Consider the following 15832-nt stretch of genomic DNA (forward strand, 5'->3'; position numbering starts at 1 on the left):
GCCAGCTGTCTTTTGACTTTTGGCAAGCTGCAGAGGTGATTGTGTTGTCCACAAAGCGGGGGAGTGTGGGCCATTCTTGTCCCGTGTAGCCAAAGAAACAAAAGGCGTAGTTGTGAAGCCTTCTTGTGAGGCAAAAAGCAGAAGGGGCAAGATTGTGTGGATGCGTTTTGCCATGAAGCTTGCAGCTTTGGCAAGTGCCTTGGAGCCTGGAGTGGGGGTGAAGCTGCAAGTGCTTGAGTGCTGTCTTGTGTTGCTCAGAAGAGCAAGGACATGTTGAAATGGCGCAGGCTGTATTTGAAGTCAAATGGGCAACTTTGTGGCTGGGGAGCTGCGTGGGGCAGAAGGAGCCGGGCGTGCTGCCAGTGAGGAGCAGCTGAAGAAGAGGCAGCCTGTGGCCAGGTGGCCAAGAAGGCCAAGGGCCTGCTGGCCTGCGTCAGCAGCAGTGGGGCAGCAGGAGCAGGGCAGGCAGCGTGGCCCTGTGCTGGGCAGCGCTGCGGCCACAGCTGGAGTGCTGTGTGCAGCTGAGGGCCCCTGTGAAGCAGAAAGCCATGCAGGGGCTGCAGCGTGTGCAGAGAAGGACACGGCAGCTGGGCAAGGCTGTGCAGCACAAGCCCAGTGAGCGGGTGCTGAGGGAGCTTGAGCCTGGCCAATGGCAGGCTGGTGAGGGACCTTTCAGGCAGACTTCCATCAATCCCTCCCTGACAGTGCTCAGCACAAGGGCCGCTTCCCGACCAAATATGCCCTCACTGCCTCCAAGGGCTTTAGACACTGCAGTGGGTGACACTTGCATCTTGCGGTGTTTTGGCTTGTTGTTTTGCCAGGAGAGGAAGGCCTGCTCCTTTTCTCTTTTGCCAGCAAGCAAAGATGCTTCTGCACAAGGTTTCCTGCCTTTTCCAGCACTGGTTGAGATTGGGATCCAGTTGTCCTTTTCCACCTCTGCAGCAGCAACAGTAAAGGCCTTGCTGTCTCTTTCCCACTTTTCCATTTCAGAGCTTTCTAGAACTAAAAGCTCCATTTTGCAGAGACAACGTTGCTTGCTGATAGCAGCCAGGCAGGAATATCAGCTTCACGGCCATGTTGAATTGGCCCATTAGAATGTGGTGGGTGTGACTTAGAATCAGGTCGCTACGAAATGGCATGATTTCTCCTTAGAAGATGTGGTGGTAGATGTGAAAAGAAATGAGGTTCTGAATGATAGGTGACGGCCTGTCCCTCATGCTTCTCTCTTGCCACAGATGACTGAAGCAAGAGCCGCCTCTCCCCTGGCTCCCTCTGCTCCTGAAGAAGAAGCCCAAGAGGAGCAAATTGAGGGACCAGAAAGCAAGCCTCCGTCACCGGTCACAGCAGAGCCTGAATCTTCCGAGCCAGTAAGTGCCAGTTGTGTCTGGTGCTGTCTTTAGTGCAAGGCAGAGCTGCAAGTTGCTGAGCAGCCAGCGCTTCCTGTTGCTGGCTGAGGATGCTGAGTGCTGGAGTCCTGCCAGGAGCTGGCCATTTCCTGCAGGCAGTGACAGCAGAACATGGCCTTCAAGCTGGCCTCTTGAGGCCCCAAAGGGCTGCTGCCTGCGCTTGAGCATCTGGCTGCTTGACTCAGGGAAGCTCTGTCTCCTGGCTTCTGCAGCGCAAGGGCCAAGGGCACACGTGCTAGTGCTGGAGGTGCCAGGCCTTTGTTTGTTGCTTTTCCCTTTTTGGCAAGGTGTCTTTGGCTTGTGAAATTGGTCTGCAGTGTCCTTGGGTATTGCTTCAGTTCTACAAAGTCTTTTGGGCCAGCTGTCTTTTGACTTTTGGCAAGCTGCAGAGGTGATTGTGTTGTCCACAAAGCGGGGGAGTGTGGGCCATTCTTGTCCCGTGTAGCCAAAGAAACAAAAGGCGTAGTTGTGAAGCCTTCTTGTGAGGCAAAAAGCAGAAGGGGCAAGATTGTGTGGATGCGTTTTGCTATGAAGCTTGCAGCTTTGGCAAGTGCCTTGGAGCCTGGAGTGGGGGTGAAGCTGCAAGTGCTTGAGTGCTGTCTTGTGTTGCTCAGAAGAGCAAGGACATGTTGAAATGGCGCATGCTGTATTTGAAGTCAAATGGGCAACTTTGTGGCTGGGGAGCTGCGTGGGGCAGAAGGAGCCGGGCGTGCTGCCAGTGAGGAGCAGCTGAAGAAGAGGCAGCCTGTGGCCAGGTGGCCAAGAAGGCCAAGGGCCTGCTGGCCTGCGTCAGCAGCAGTGGGGCAGCAGGAGCAGGGCAGGCAGCGTGGCCCTGTGCTGGGCAGCGCTGCGGCCACAGCTGGAGTGCTGTGTGCAGCTGAGGGCCCCTGTGAAGCAGAAAGCCATGCAGGGGCTGCAGCGTGTGCAGAGAAGGACACGGCAGCTGGGCAAGGCTGTGCAGCACAAGCCCAGTGAGCGGGTGCTGAGGGAGCTTGAGCCTGGCCAATGGCAGGCTGGTGAGGGACCTTTCAGGCAGACTTCCATCAATCCCTCCCTGACAGTGCTCAGCACAAGGGCCGCTTCCCGACCAAATATGCCCTCACTGCCTCCAAGGGCTTTAGACACTGCAGTGGGTGACACTTGCATCTTGCGGTGTTTTGGCTTGTTGTTTTGCCAGGAGAGGAAGGCCTGCTCCTTTTCTCTTTTGCCAGCAAGCAAAGATGCTTCTGCACAAGGTTTCCTGCCTTTTCCAGCACTGGTTGAGATTGGGATCCAGTTGTCCTTTTCCACCTCTGCAGCAGCAACAGTAAAGGCCTTGCTGTCTCTTTCCCACTTTTCCATTTCAGAGCTTTCTAGAACTAAAAGCTCCATTTTGCAGAGACAACGTTGCTTGCTGATAGCAGCCAGGCAGGAATATCAGCTTCACGGCCATGTTGAATTGGCCCATTAGAATGTGGTGGGTGTGACTTAGAATCAGGTCGCTACGAAATGGCATGATTTCTCCTTAGAAGATGTGGTGGTAGATGTGAAAAGAAATGAGGTTCTGAATGATAGGTGACGGCCTGTCCCTCATGCTTCTCTCTTGCCACAGATGACTGAAGCAAGAGCCGCCTCTCTCCTGGCTCCCTCTGCTCCTGAAGAAGAAGCCCAAGAGGAGCAAATTGAGGGACCAGAAAGCAAGCCTCCGTCACCGGTCACAGCAGAGCCTGAATCTTCCGAGCCAGTAAGTGCCAGTTGTGTCTGGTGCTGTCTTTAGTGCAAGGCAGAGCTGCAAGTTGCTGAGCAGCCAGCGCTTCCTGTTGCTGGCTGAGGATGCTGAGTGCTGGAGTCCTGCCAGGAGCTGGCCATTTCCTGCAGGCAGTGACAGCAGAACATGGCCTTCAAGCTGGCCTCTTGAGGCCCCAAAGGGCTGCTGCCTGCGCTTGAGCATCTGGCTGCTTGACTCAGGGAAGCTCTGTCTCCTGGCTTCTGCAGCGCAAGGGCCAAGGGCACACGTGCTAGTGCTGGAGGTGCCAGGCCTTTGTTTGTTGCTTTTCCCTTTTTGGCAAGGTGTCTTTGGCTTGTGAAATTGGTCTGCAGTGTCCTTGGGTATTGCTTCAGTTCTACAAAGTCTTTTGGGCCAGCTGTCTTTTGGCTTTTGGCAAGCTGCAAGGACATGACTTTGGTTATTTTCTTCCATTATTCCTGCCCTTTTCCTCGACTGTTAGGAATTCTACTTGAATTTTTCTTTGGAAGTTTGCAGTTCTGTTTGATGCCGTATTTTTTGATGAGAACACATAATTTCAGACATGAGCCTTGGTGCAGCAGGAACTTTTCATGTGTCAGGCCAGTCAATAGCCCATTACTCTTCACGGTTCAGTTAACAGTTCCTCTCTCTTTTTTCTGCCCAGGGAATCAGTTTTTGTGTTTTTTGGGAATTGATCAGGTGAACATTGCCTTTGCATACCAGCTGGTCCTCAGAAATAAAAGGAGCTGGGAGGGGCTGGGCTTCATTTTTCATTACAGCCCCTTATGCCCAATCTGTGTGGTCAAGTCACAGAGAAGAAGTTGTCCGAGCACAGATGCACAAAGAGTGAATTTCCCAGTGCAGTGCTCTGGATCACATTCCTTAAAGACCTACCTGCTCCAGATCCCCCAAGAGTGTGGTTTATTGAAGCAACAGGAGAGCAAGTTCAGGATTGCTGCTGATCGGGGTAATAGCTATCAAGTCTTGATGTGTGTAGCAACAGGAAGGACAGTAAAGAGAGATTATAGGATTGACATTTATCTATCTGTCTGTCTATCTATCTATCTATCTATCTATCTATCTATCTATCTATCTATCTATCTAAGCTATGTAACATTTGCATAATTGAATCCTCCTGGCTCTGGTCCAAAGCAATTGGAAGTGCAAAGCTCACCTAAAGCATCCCTTTCAGAAAAGGATTAGAGACACGTTCCATTGACTGATTTTCAGCAGGCAGAGATGTTTCCCCCTCCAGATATGGTGTTTTTTTCCCCTCTGAGCTGTTTTTATCCTTCAGTCTCTTCTACCCTATAGCTCCCAGTAAATTCTTTAATTTTCTGCCTGTCCTAGAGATGTGGAAATACTCCATGTTTAAAGTGGTGAAGTAAACATGAACTCTACAGACACTCCATGTCTCTCACAAGGAGTGAGCTCACCCAGGAAGCCAGGATGGAGCTGTGGGACAGGGCTGGCTGTCAGTCACTACTGAAAGACAAACAGGACATGGCAGAAGCAGAGGGAGACCCTCACCCGACCCTTGAGAAATGCCACACCTTGCCTGTCAGCTGCCTGACAGGCTGTTGGAGCTTCAGTCCCAGATGGACCCTGATTGTAGTGCCAGGGTCACTTTGGAATCTGTGCCTCCCCTTGGGCAGAGAATGACCCAGCAGAGCAGCAGCACAGTGCTTTGGGAACATGTGGGCCCATCAGTCTTTGGGTCTTGGCCCACAAATGTCATATGGGAAGTTGAAACCCATCTTCTCTTGCTTTCTGTGCAGGTCCTTCTAGAGAAAGAGCAGGAGCAGATTGCTTCATCAGAGATGCCATGCCAGACTCAGGGAGAGCTGTTCCCAGCCCGAGAGCAGGAAGAGCAGCTCAGGCAGCAGGTGGAAGAGCCCCAGCAGAATGGCCAGGTAAGCCTGACTCGCCAGGGGACAGAGGGAAGGGCAGGAAGAGGGGCATAAAAGGGAGCTCTTGGGACTGAGGAGGCCAGGAGTCCCCCAGGCACTGGAAGCACAGAGCCTTGGAATCTGCAGAGAACAGCACTGGGACAGGAGGTTTGCAATGGAAGCAGAGGTGGGTAGGGAAGCAGAAAGAAGTGGCTGAATAAATGTAATTTTGAGGGAGCAAGAGGAACAAGCTGAGCGTGATGGCAGCTGCCAGTCACTGGCTCTGCATTTGTGTGTACAGAACATCAAGGCAGAGCCACAAGCAGAGCTGCCCGAAGCTCAGAGTGCCATCATGGCAGTGAAGAGGAGGAACAAGGACGACATGAGAAGAATTCAAGAGGAGATGGATCTCCATCAGCAGAGGGGCGATCAACAAAACCAGGTAAGTGAAAGAGTGGCAGCCACTCCACTCATGAAACATCCTCTCCTTTCTTTTTTAGAGAACATGAAGGAACAGTTGGACGCAGATCTTCAGAAAGCTCACACTAGCTTCAAGGCAAGGGAGAAGAGGCTGGAGGAAGAAATTAAGATCGTCAGAGAGAAACTTAATCCCCTCCCTCAGGCTCTACAAAAGCAAGTGAGTGGAAGAGGGATGCAGTCACTGCAGTCACCAAACTGGTGCTTTCTGCCCTTCTGGCCTTTCCACTGCAGAGCAGCAGGGAGTGGGGCCATGCCTCTGAGTGCCATCCTGCTGCAGTGTGTATCACAGTCACCCGGAAGGACATTTCCTGGTGTGCTGAATCTCCTCTGCTGCCCTGGAATGTGGGACTTGTCCGTTGGCCTTTTGGCCAGCAGTCATCCCCAGTGATTCCTGCTGGCCTGTTCCTGCTCTCCTTGTTTCTTGAGGTGTTTTTACAGGGGAACATGGTGACCCAGATGGAGCATTGAAATAAGCTGTCTGTATCCCTTGTCAATCTGTTCTTTCCTTTCACTTACAGTCGATGACTCTTGGCTGACAGGGACAAGCTGTAGTCTCTGACTGCTTTGTTCTGTTTGACTTGAGGTGCAAGTGTTGACATCTCACCGTGCAGCCTGCGAAGACTACCAGCGAGTGTCTGGCCATGAAGAGCCCCAAGACTGGCATGAGGCACAGGTAGCATCCCCACCAGAAGTGCTACAGGTTGAGCATGACCTGAAGATGGTGCAGGAAAAGAGGACACGGTGGGAGGAGGCAGAATACTTGAACAAGGAGCTGCAAGTGTGTCTGCAGCCCTTGGAGGGGGAAAGGAATCCTTGAGAGGAAGTAGAATGGTGATTGAGGCAGTCATCCTTTGGAAAATCCCTGCAAATGGAACATGAATCTGGCCATGAACTTGAGTAAAACTAGTCTTTGGTTTTGGCCCATCCAGTTTGAGATGTGGACACCAGAAAAATAAACATTTAAGAGCCCTGCATGTAGCTGACAGCACCTTCCTAAGGACTTGCATTTCAGAAAGGGATCTCAAGGTAATCTCTGCCAGCCACCTTTCTGACATAAACTCATTTCTTGTCCCAGATCTACACGGGCTCTGTCAACAAACCTGCTGCAGCAGCAGCATTGTCTAAAGGAGCATTTGCTCCCCGACTTGAGAAGTGGAGCCGGGGCCGTTTGTTCACCTCCCATGCTGACCCAGCTGCTGCTCAGCGACAGGACATCGAGGATGACTCCCTGGAGCTACTGAGTACGTCTGCTGTATTTCTTGTCTGAGGGGCAGGGTATTGTGTGCACGTGTCAGCAGAGCTGTACCGAATGTTTCTCCTAAATTTGGTGTCACAGGGACATTTAGGGACATTTCCCCTCAGGAACTGCAGTAGAAAATCAGTCTCTGTGCTGGCCACCTGTGCTGCAGAGCTGTCTGCCTGGTTGTTGTTGTAGTTACCCAGCTGACCCCAAAGGGCTCAGAGCTCCAGACAGCGGGGCTGCCTTTTCTATCTCCTGCAAGCTGGGATCTCTGCTTTAACGTCAGCATCTTGCATTTTGTTTCCCTCAGGGAGAATGGTGAACAAGGAAAATCCGATTTTGAAATACACTGAACTGGGAAATATTGGCAGTGGGTGAGTCCAACCGCAGTTACTTCTACACAAGCATGGGCCAGGTGTTTTTCTGGTGGAATGTCTATCCAGTGTGAAGTCAGGCAAGCTGCAAACAGACATCTATCCCCATGTTCAGACACTGGGGATAGCTTGTCCCATCTCTCAGCGCAGCTCAGAACTTGTGAGTGGGCTCAGAAGGCATTGTCAGAGACACCTCCATGCTGCCAAGATCTTGCCTGCAGCAAGGAACAGGACCTGGAAAATCTCCTCTCTCAAGTGTGGGACAGTTTTGTGTTATTTTCCTTTGCATTTTTGTATAGCTCTAAATCATACAGCCACACTAATAAAAGGGAAAGAATCTTGCTTGCCTGAAAGAGCAACCTCCTCCCTGATAGCTGTCAGATAACAGTTCTCAGGAACATTTCTTTCCAAGAGTTTGCTGAAGAAGATACTCTGTGGTCAGGATAAAAACTGAACAGTTTAGAAACTGAAACCCAAGATGAAAGAAGAAGCTCTCTTTAGGAGCTGAGGCAGTAAACCCCAGCGCTTCAGGAACAGGCCCAGTGCCCATGCCCTTGAGAGGAAAATGCATCATCTGCCTTCTGGCAGAGCCCTCCTGCATCCTGCAGGTTTTTGGCATTTACAGCAGAGATCTCCTGGCTGGGCTGGCTTTCACTCTAAGAGCTAAACATCTTCTCCTTTCTCTGCTTCTGTTTTGTTTCTAGGACTTTTGGAGATGTTTGCAGAGCACTCGACAATGCCACAGGAGGAGAGGTAAATGTCAACAGTCCCCTCAGACTCTGCTGCTCTTGAGGGGCTTTCCCCTCTGGTGTGAGCTGTGGCTGGAGCTTTGGCTGGAGCTGTGCTGAAAAGGCACAAGAAGCACAGAGTGGCACCAGCCTGCAAAACACATTTGGGACAGACTTTGTCCTCCTCAGCTGCCCGAAGGAAGGCACGGAGGGCAGCGCTTCCTTGCAGAGAAGGACGCGCTCACTCGCTCTCCATTGCAAAAACAAAGGGGGTGCCTTAGAGCACCTCCCTGCTCTTTGGGGCTACAGAGTCCTGAATTCTCATTTCTGCCTGCCAGCAAACACTTCTGAAAGTTACTGGTAGTTCCTTAGCCACCTGCAGTGCTGCACTTGGCAACTGCACCTAGGGAGAGGTCTGCAAGGCGTCCCTAAAAGCCCTAAGCCCTGCCCACAGCCCAAGATGGATCCACAGAGGATTAAGGCATGGATTACTTCTTCTGAATCCCATACAAAGCAGCAGAGAGCGGGGTCAGAGGTTGGGGGCTGATAGTTGAGACACCACTGTTACCAAGTGGACAAGGCAAAACGTCAGTGGCAAAATGCCAGCGTCCTGTAGCTGCGCCCCAAGGGAGCAGAGAAATGGGCTGTTGCAATGTCAGCTCCTAATTCCTGCAGTGCCTAATCACAAGGCCGTTTGGCACAGCTCAGCTGTGTCACTGCAAAAATCACTCGCTCCATGTGCGTTGTGGTCTCGTGCATCCAACTTCTCACGCTACTGATCTTCCATGTCATTTCAGGTGGCCATAAAGAAAATAAATCTTCAAGGACTGAGGAAGAAGGAACTAAAAGTCAATGAACTCATGGTCATGAAGATGAACAGGAATCCCAACCTGGTCAACTATTTAGATAGGTGAGTGTTTGTGAATATTTCTTTACATTTAGCAAACATGCGAGGTAAAAGCCCACTTTGGTCACTGGCAGAAAATAGAGCTGAAATTATTGGTTCATTATTATTGCTCTTTTCATCTCCAATGGATAAGAAGAGAGTGCATCTTGTCTGCATGAGTCTTCCCTAGCACACAGAGTTTGAAAATTATTCAAAAAACTGGATCAGTCATATCTTACTAAATCAATAGCCAGTATGTTCACAGCCACCACTTTGTTTTGGGGCTTGATTTTTTTCAGGTGTCTTTTTATGTCCAGGAAAACTAAGAAGGATTTCCCTTGGATTGTGTCCCCTCTTTTCCATTGTTTGCATGCCAGCAAGACTAGGTGCTTCTTTCCAGAAACGCACAGTGAAACAGTTTTTTTATCTGTTACTAAACTGCATTTTTTACCTGCTGGCCATCTAAGACATCTCCTTGCCTTTCTCCTTGAGACTGCACAGATTGCAAACAATGCACAGCCAAGAGGGAATGTCTATTCCTTTGATTCTGTCCTTGTCACAAAGGGACCTGGAAACAAGAATCAATCAAGAAAACAACCTAGCCACACATGTTCATATCCACACTCTTGTTTCATTCTTTCAGCTACCTTCTGGGTGAGGAGCTCTGGCTGGTTATGGAGTACATGGACGGAGGCACTCTGAGTGATGTCATCAGCCAGACCCACCTGTCTGAAGATGAGATGGCAGCCATCAGTCGGGAGGTCAGCAATCCCATCTGTGTTTCCAAGGACTTGGGCAGGATTGTCTGGGAAACAGGGGCTCAGATCTGGAGTGATTTCATGTGCCAGGCTTTGTTTCGGTCTTGCTGGTATGCTATGGGCAAGTAAAAGCATCTCAAGTGAAAGGCCTGCCAGTGTCCCCACCCTCACTGTGCTCAGTTCTTGCACTCTTATCTCCTGCTGTTGTACTCTTGCTCTGCCTCTTGTATTTGCTGTTCTCCAGCTTGCCTCCCTAAACTTTTGTCTGTCTTCACTGCATTCCTTGCCTGTAAAAGCAAAGGTGCTGCTGGCAGGATTTGAAATGAACAGTAAAGGAAAAAGAGAGACTCGTTTCTCTCAGTCCTCAGCTAAAAAGGATAGGAATGCAGCCAAAATGCTCTTTGCTTCTGAGCACATCCCCTGCAGCAGGAGTCATCCTGGCTGGTTTGCAGGGGACAGTCTAGAACAGCAGGTGCTGTTGCTCTTTCAAAAGCTGACATGCCTTTCCTCAGAAAGGTCCTGCTCTGCAAGTGTTGCAGCAGCAAGCTCTTCCTCTCAGTGGCACTGTGGTCTGCCATTACTCTCCATTCCCCTGGGGAATCTTTTAGATCCTTTGTTTCCTTTCTTCTGTGATGAAATCACATCACTCATTTTTGCCCTCCTCTTTCTCTTTTCTCTCTCAGTGCTTGCAAGGACTGGATTTTCTTCACTCAAACCACGTGATCTACCGAGATGTGAAGAGCTGCAACATCCTTCTCAGAACCGACGGCTCTGTCAAGCTGGGTCAGTATATTCTTGGTCAGGTGCAGCGTTCCAGGCATGTGGGTGCGCGGCTGCTTTGAGTGACTGCCAGCAGCTCCCCAAAAGTGGTGCTGGTGGCAGTGCAGGGACACCTGCTGTGAGCTGGTGACACAGTTGCCACATGCACAGAGGTATGACAAGGAACCACAAGCAGTCAAGAGTGGCGTTGCTCTGTGTGTGTCCCTTCCAGAGGGAGGGAGCTACAATCTAAAGCTTCAGGGGAATAAAGGCCACTGCTGTGAGCAGCGTTAAAGAACCTGGGTTTTTTTGGAAGTGGCCAATTCCATACTTCCTTGGCTAAAGCCCCAAGGAAACTGAGCATGGACAGTTCTCCAGGAGATTTAACAGCACATTCTTAGACTGAGAGTGGGGAATTCTTTTGCTTGGTTTCCTAACTGGAGCAGACTTTCATGGTTTGCTGTTTTCTCCACAGCTGACTTTGGCCTCTTTGCTCAGCTCACCCCTGAGCAGAGTAGACGGAGCTCCGTGGCCGGCACTTCTGGGTGGATGGCACCTGAAGTGGTGACAGGTCAACCATATGGCCCCAAAGTGGACATATGGTCATTTGGAATCGTGGGCATCGAAATGGTGGAACGAGAAGTTCCTTACAGGGCTGCAACTCCTGTTTCGGTAAGGAGCAAATCCTCACTGATCCCGCTCTCTTTCTCACCTGTTCCATGTTCTCTGTTCCATTGGACAAAATCCCATTGCCATCTGCTAGCATCACTTCCACCAAGGTCCCCTTCTAAGAATGTCTCTGCAGCACATCAGCATCTGCTGTAGATTTGGTTGCATCAGAAGGGAAGTGGCAGTTCAGAAACCTAAGCAGTTCAGAAATCTAAGCAGTTCAGAAACCTGCCACTTTGGCCTCCAGCCATGCCTGACATTTCTCATTTGCTGTTGGAACCCTGTTGGAGCTCTGTCTCTGACAGACAAGAATTTTTCAGTGGAGGGCTTAGATATATGATAAGTATCCTGAGAAATGGAGGGTATACTTTCCCAGTTTCAATTAAAAAAAGAAAGAAAGATAAGAAAGAAAAAGAAAAATAGAAAAAACGAGAAAGAAATAACCACCAAAGCAATGCCCAAGTAGTTTTGCTTTCTTTTTCCTTTTTTAACCACAGCACATCAATTTTCCTCCATACTCTAGCATTTTTTCCAAATCCTGTGGGTCTTTAAAACTTTCAGGCTTTCAAGTCATCTGTACATTGTTCAGTCATGTGCGTGGATGGCCTGGATGAGTTTAGGATGTGTTTTTCTCCAACTGCAGTTAGAATTGTACTCCAAAAACAAAAAACCCTTGGCTGTTTCTTGGTACTTTAACAAGTTGATGAGCTTGCAGCCAGGTGCTTGGGCTGGGATCCAAGGTGGGCAGTTGACACCGGTGCTGTGTTGCTCTACCACAGGAGCGGGGCCATCCCTGGCCTGCACAGTTCTAATGGCAGTGAGAACTCCAGCTCCCCACCATGTCTGGTGGCTGAGCACAGCTGCAGAGGGACAGGATAAAACCCTCTTTGTGACCTCTGGTGGTGTGGGAAAAGGAAAGAAAGCTGCCATAATTATTTATACTCAAGGGGAGTGTGTTTGCTGGTTTAGGCTTGGAAATTTTCCTTTGGCTTGAAGAGGATAATAGCAAAGTCTCTTTGGTCACTGTCAGCACCACCAGCACAGAGCTGTTAGTATTGGGATGGGCATTTTTATAGGGACCAGGCCACAGCCTGGGGTCATGGAGATCCCACCAAGCCTCCCATTTCTTACCCAACACTTTCCACAATGGGCACACCATTAATGCATTGATTTGAGTATTGCAATGAGCAGAGGGTGACCGTAGGCATGGCACCATTTCCCCTGATTTGACCATGGAAATGTTTCCATTTGCCACATAAAGAAGCTGAAACTTGCAGCTGAGAGTCAGAGCTACAAGTGGCTCCTGTGTGCCCAAGCAGGCATTTTCATCTCAACATATTTGTGCATGCATCTTAATGTGTCTGTGTTGAATGTAAGATTCCAAATGTTTGTTTCCTTTCCTGAGGAATACCTGGTGGATTTCCTTTCTTTCCCTCCAATTACCACTCTTTTCTAGAAGAGGACAAGAAGCTCGATGAAGCTCGATTTGTTTTATGGCAGTTGTGCTTCAGGGACCAAGAAGCACTGCAGAGATGCCTTTCATGTACTAAGCCTTGGAAATAGTACAGTTAGTATAGCAATGTCCGTCTTCCAAAAAGCCTGGCAAGCTGGTGTGACTCCTCAGGGAAGGAAACATGCTTTGCTGATGTAGCTCCCTCTTACTAGGTCAGGCAATGAAATCAGCTGCCAAGGCAAGATTTGCTGGATATTGGAAATGCTGTGGCTGCATTGCAGTTTGGGTTTTTGGTTGGTAAAGGAAAGTCATCTCTGGGTCTCTGCCAGGCCAGAAACTGCCACTTGCAGATTGGAGCTTAAACACTGGGATCTGGGAGAGCAGTTCAAGATGGGAAAGAAGCAGGTGGAGCCTCGTGTTTCTTTTTTCCCTAGGCTCAACTCCTGACAGCCAGAAGAGGGAGACCACAGCTGCGGCAGCCCCACCGATTCTCGCCTTGCCTGTGTGACTTCCTGAGCTGCTGCCTGCAGACAGAGGTGACGTGTCGCTGGTCTGCCAAGGAGCTTCTGCAGGTAAAATGCAAAGGGGCTGCAGGTGAAACAGGATCTATGGGATGGGCTCCTCCTCCACTGAAATCCAAGGCATCAGATGAGCCCTCTTCCTCCTTACCTCCACTCTTGGTGCTCTTTCAAATGAAAATGGTGAGGAATCCTAGACTGGGCTGGGCTGGCAGGGCCCTGTAAAGGTCCTCTGGTGCAATTGTCCTGCCGTGACCAGGCACATCTTTGAAGAGATCAGACTGCTCAGAGCCCTTTGCCACCTGACCTGGTTGCAGGGATGGGGCACTTACAAGCTCTTGGGGCAACCTGTGCCAGGGTGGCACCATGCTCCAAGTAAACAAGTTCTTCCTTCGTCCTACTCTGATTAGATCCCCATTTTGATTAAAAATATTCACCACATCCTATTGTAACTGGACCTGTTACAAAAGGTGTCCCCCACTTTCTTCAAAGCCACTCTGAAGTCTTGGAAAGTGGCAATGAAGTCTCCCTGGGGCCTGTTCTTCACAAAACTGAAGAACTCCACCTCTCTCCGCATTTCCTGAGAGGACAGGTGCTCTGTTTTCTGGCTGTTTCTGTCTGTTACCCTCTTTTGTAATTTGGTGGGGTGTTGAGTTTTCTCTAATGGCAAAAGAATTGAAGTAGAGCAATGCAGGGTACAGAGACATGAAACAGTGTTGGAGGAGCCCAAGGAAGCCAGTCCCAGTCAGAGATTTGGCTGTGGGCAGGAGGGGCTGTGGGGGGCTCACTGTGGGCCTCTGAGGGGCCCTGCTTTGTGCCCCCCAGCCCACCCTTAGGGGTTTCTGGCACGCAGACAGGGACAGCTGAGAGGGACTTGTCCCAGCCCCATCTGCTGCCTGGCACACTCAAGCAGACGGGAACTGTGCCAGGGTTACTGCCAGGTGCTGTGGCAGAGAGGGAACTGCAGCACCCAGTGCCACTGGGCTGGCCCTGCTGGCAAGGAAGGTGCCGTCCAGCACAGGAGGGGCAGGGCATGCAAAGGTAGACACTACTTTCTGAATTCCCTGTGGAATTCAGTACAGTGCCAGTCTGTCAAAGGCAGGAACCTGTGTGAGTCATTGGAGTTTCCTGAAAGGAAGAAACCCCAGGGACAGAAAGCACCATTTCTAGAGCACTGGCAGGGCAAAAATGCCAGCAAGGTGAAGACATCCCAATAAGCGGATGAGTGGGATTCTGGGCCAGGGTCTCCTGTGATGGCAAGGTCCTGCACATGATGATTGAGGAGCAGATGGTCCCATCGCTCCTCTTTCTTGGTCTTTTGGGGACTCAGAGCAATCCTGATTGAGCATGTAAAGCACTGAGCTTGGAAAGATATGGTTCACTGTTCTTTGTTGGTTTTTCTTTTGTTTTTGTTTTTGTTTTTCCTGTGGACAGCATCCATTTGTAACTTCAGCCAAGCCAGCGTGCACCCTGGCACCACTCATCAACCGTTTGAAGAAGGAGAAGGAGGAGAAGACAAGAATGTATCTATCAAGATCTTATCTCCATCACTAACTTAGAGGAGGATTGTAGAGTAGGACTCTAGAATAGGATTATAGGATTGTTAAGTAGTTTAGATTTATAGAGTAGGTTTATAGTATAGGTTTATAGAGTAGGATTATTAATAAATAAAATTTATAAAACATCAAGTTATTTGGAAGATTCCCCTCCTTCTGACCCCTTCAGAAAGCTCAGCATTTTCTTCTTGTGACAAATAGCTACTCACTTTTCCTAGTTTAGGAAGGTTTATTAAACCTTATCAAAAATACAACAGAAGACTGAATAAAGAAAAAAGTTATGGCACTGGGAGCAAAAGTTTTTCCCCACCGTGTGCTCAGCTCCCTCACAAAGAAGGTTTTCCCTTTTCAACCCTTGAACCCCTCCCAAAGTTCTGTCCATCAAGCCCTTCTTCGCTGTCCAGTGGTGGAGATCTCTTCTTCAAATCCTGCTTGGAGCTCAGATGTCGCCATAGTGACAAGCCAGCCCTCCTAGATGTCCCAGCTCCAGCTGTCCCTTGATAACCACTCTGGGGGGTACAACATAACTATAAATCTATAAAACTTTTCTTAATCTATATACATGGTATTTGTCCAAAAATTGTGAGTCAGTCATGGCATGACTCACCTATCACATTCTGAATTACCAGCTGTTTTTTACTGGTGCTAAGACACACCTATGGCTTCTTTGGTATGGTTTGAAAGTGGGCAAGGCTCTTCTTCCTTCATCCTCTCCAGACCACACTGCCTTTGGAATATGGCCCACTGGCCAGTTTTTGGCCCGGCTGTGGTATTTCTACGTGAGGCAGAAAAGGCAATGGCATTTGCAGGAAAAACCAAGAGAGGAGTGGGGCAGCCAAGACATCCTGTGTGGATTCAGGCCTTCAGCTGTAACTGGAGAGTGTTATGAATTTGGTTCAATTGGTTTTGGGAAAAATAGGGAGTTGTTTGTTGTAAGGGGGCAGGGGGTTTGGATTTGGTGGAGGCAATGGCCAGACGAGGCGAAGGGTGATTGCACCAAGACACCAACCAATCGTTCGAAGCCCTGAAGAAATGCTTGGCCCAGAATGGACATCCCAGGCCAATCAGAGCACCGAGGTTCCACCAATCAGTGCGCGAATCCAAATCCCATGAATCCTGGACCTAAGGGGTGTTATAAAAAAGGGAGTTTTCAGTTGGGCAGGGTTCTTTCTGTTCCGTGGGCGGTGGGGTCAGTTGGTGGGAGAGAGAACCCAGCATGTTCGTAACACGTTGATATCTTTGAGCTGTTGTGAGGGGGTTCAAGCTTATCTTGGACCCTCCGTTCCTTGCGGCTTATTTTTAAATAAACGAGAGCCTTTTACATTTTTCTTTGAAATCTGGCCTCGTTCATCGTAACAGAGAGCATTTGGGTTCCTGCCACTTGGATTGG

General features: G+C 49.7%; 1 protein-coding gene across 1 annotated transcript; it reads left to right on the forward strand.

Moving 5' to 3' along the window:
• The first annotated feature begins 33 nt into the window (after positions 1–33).
• LOC119696077 (serine/threonine-protein kinase PAK 3-like) lies at positions 34–14440 on the forward strand. Its single transcript, XM_038125595.1, has 14 exons — positions 34–1367; positions 2998–3129; positions 4911–5045; positions 5323–5658; positions 6085–6174; positions 6577–6742; positions 7052–7115; positions 7820–7868; positions 8641–8753; positions 9373–9490; positions 10171–10270; positions 10722–10918; positions 12803–12940; positions 14321–14440. Exons 1-14 carry the CDS (start codon positions 1236–1238, stop codon positions 14438–14440), a joined length of 1890 nt encoding a protein of 629 aa, XP_037981523.1. The 5' UTR covers positions 34–1235.
• Positions 14441–15832: the final 1392 nt, after the last annotated feature.

This window comes from Motacilla alba, chromosome Z (assembly GCF_015832195.1).
Source record: "Motacilla alba alba isolate MOTALB_02 chromosome Z, Motacilla_alba_V1.0_pri, whole genome shotgun sequence".
Classification (NCBI taxonomy): Eukaryota; Metazoa; Chordata; class Aves; order Passeriformes; family Motacillidae; genus Motacilla; species Motacilla alba.

Coding starts and splice junctions, on each gene's coding strand:
- LOC119696077 (XM_038125595.1), top strand. CDS start 1,236: ATGACTGAAGCAAGAGCCGCCTCTCCCCTGGCTCCCTCTGCTCCTGAA. Junction 7,869..8,640: donor ACAATGCCACAGGAGGAGAG/GTAAATGTCAAC, acceptor ATGTCATTTCAG/GTGGCCATAAAGAAAATAAA. Junction 10,271..10,721: donor CGACGGCTCTGTCAAGCTGG/GTCAGTATATTC, acceptor TTTTCTCCACAG/CTGACTTTGGCCTCTTTGCT.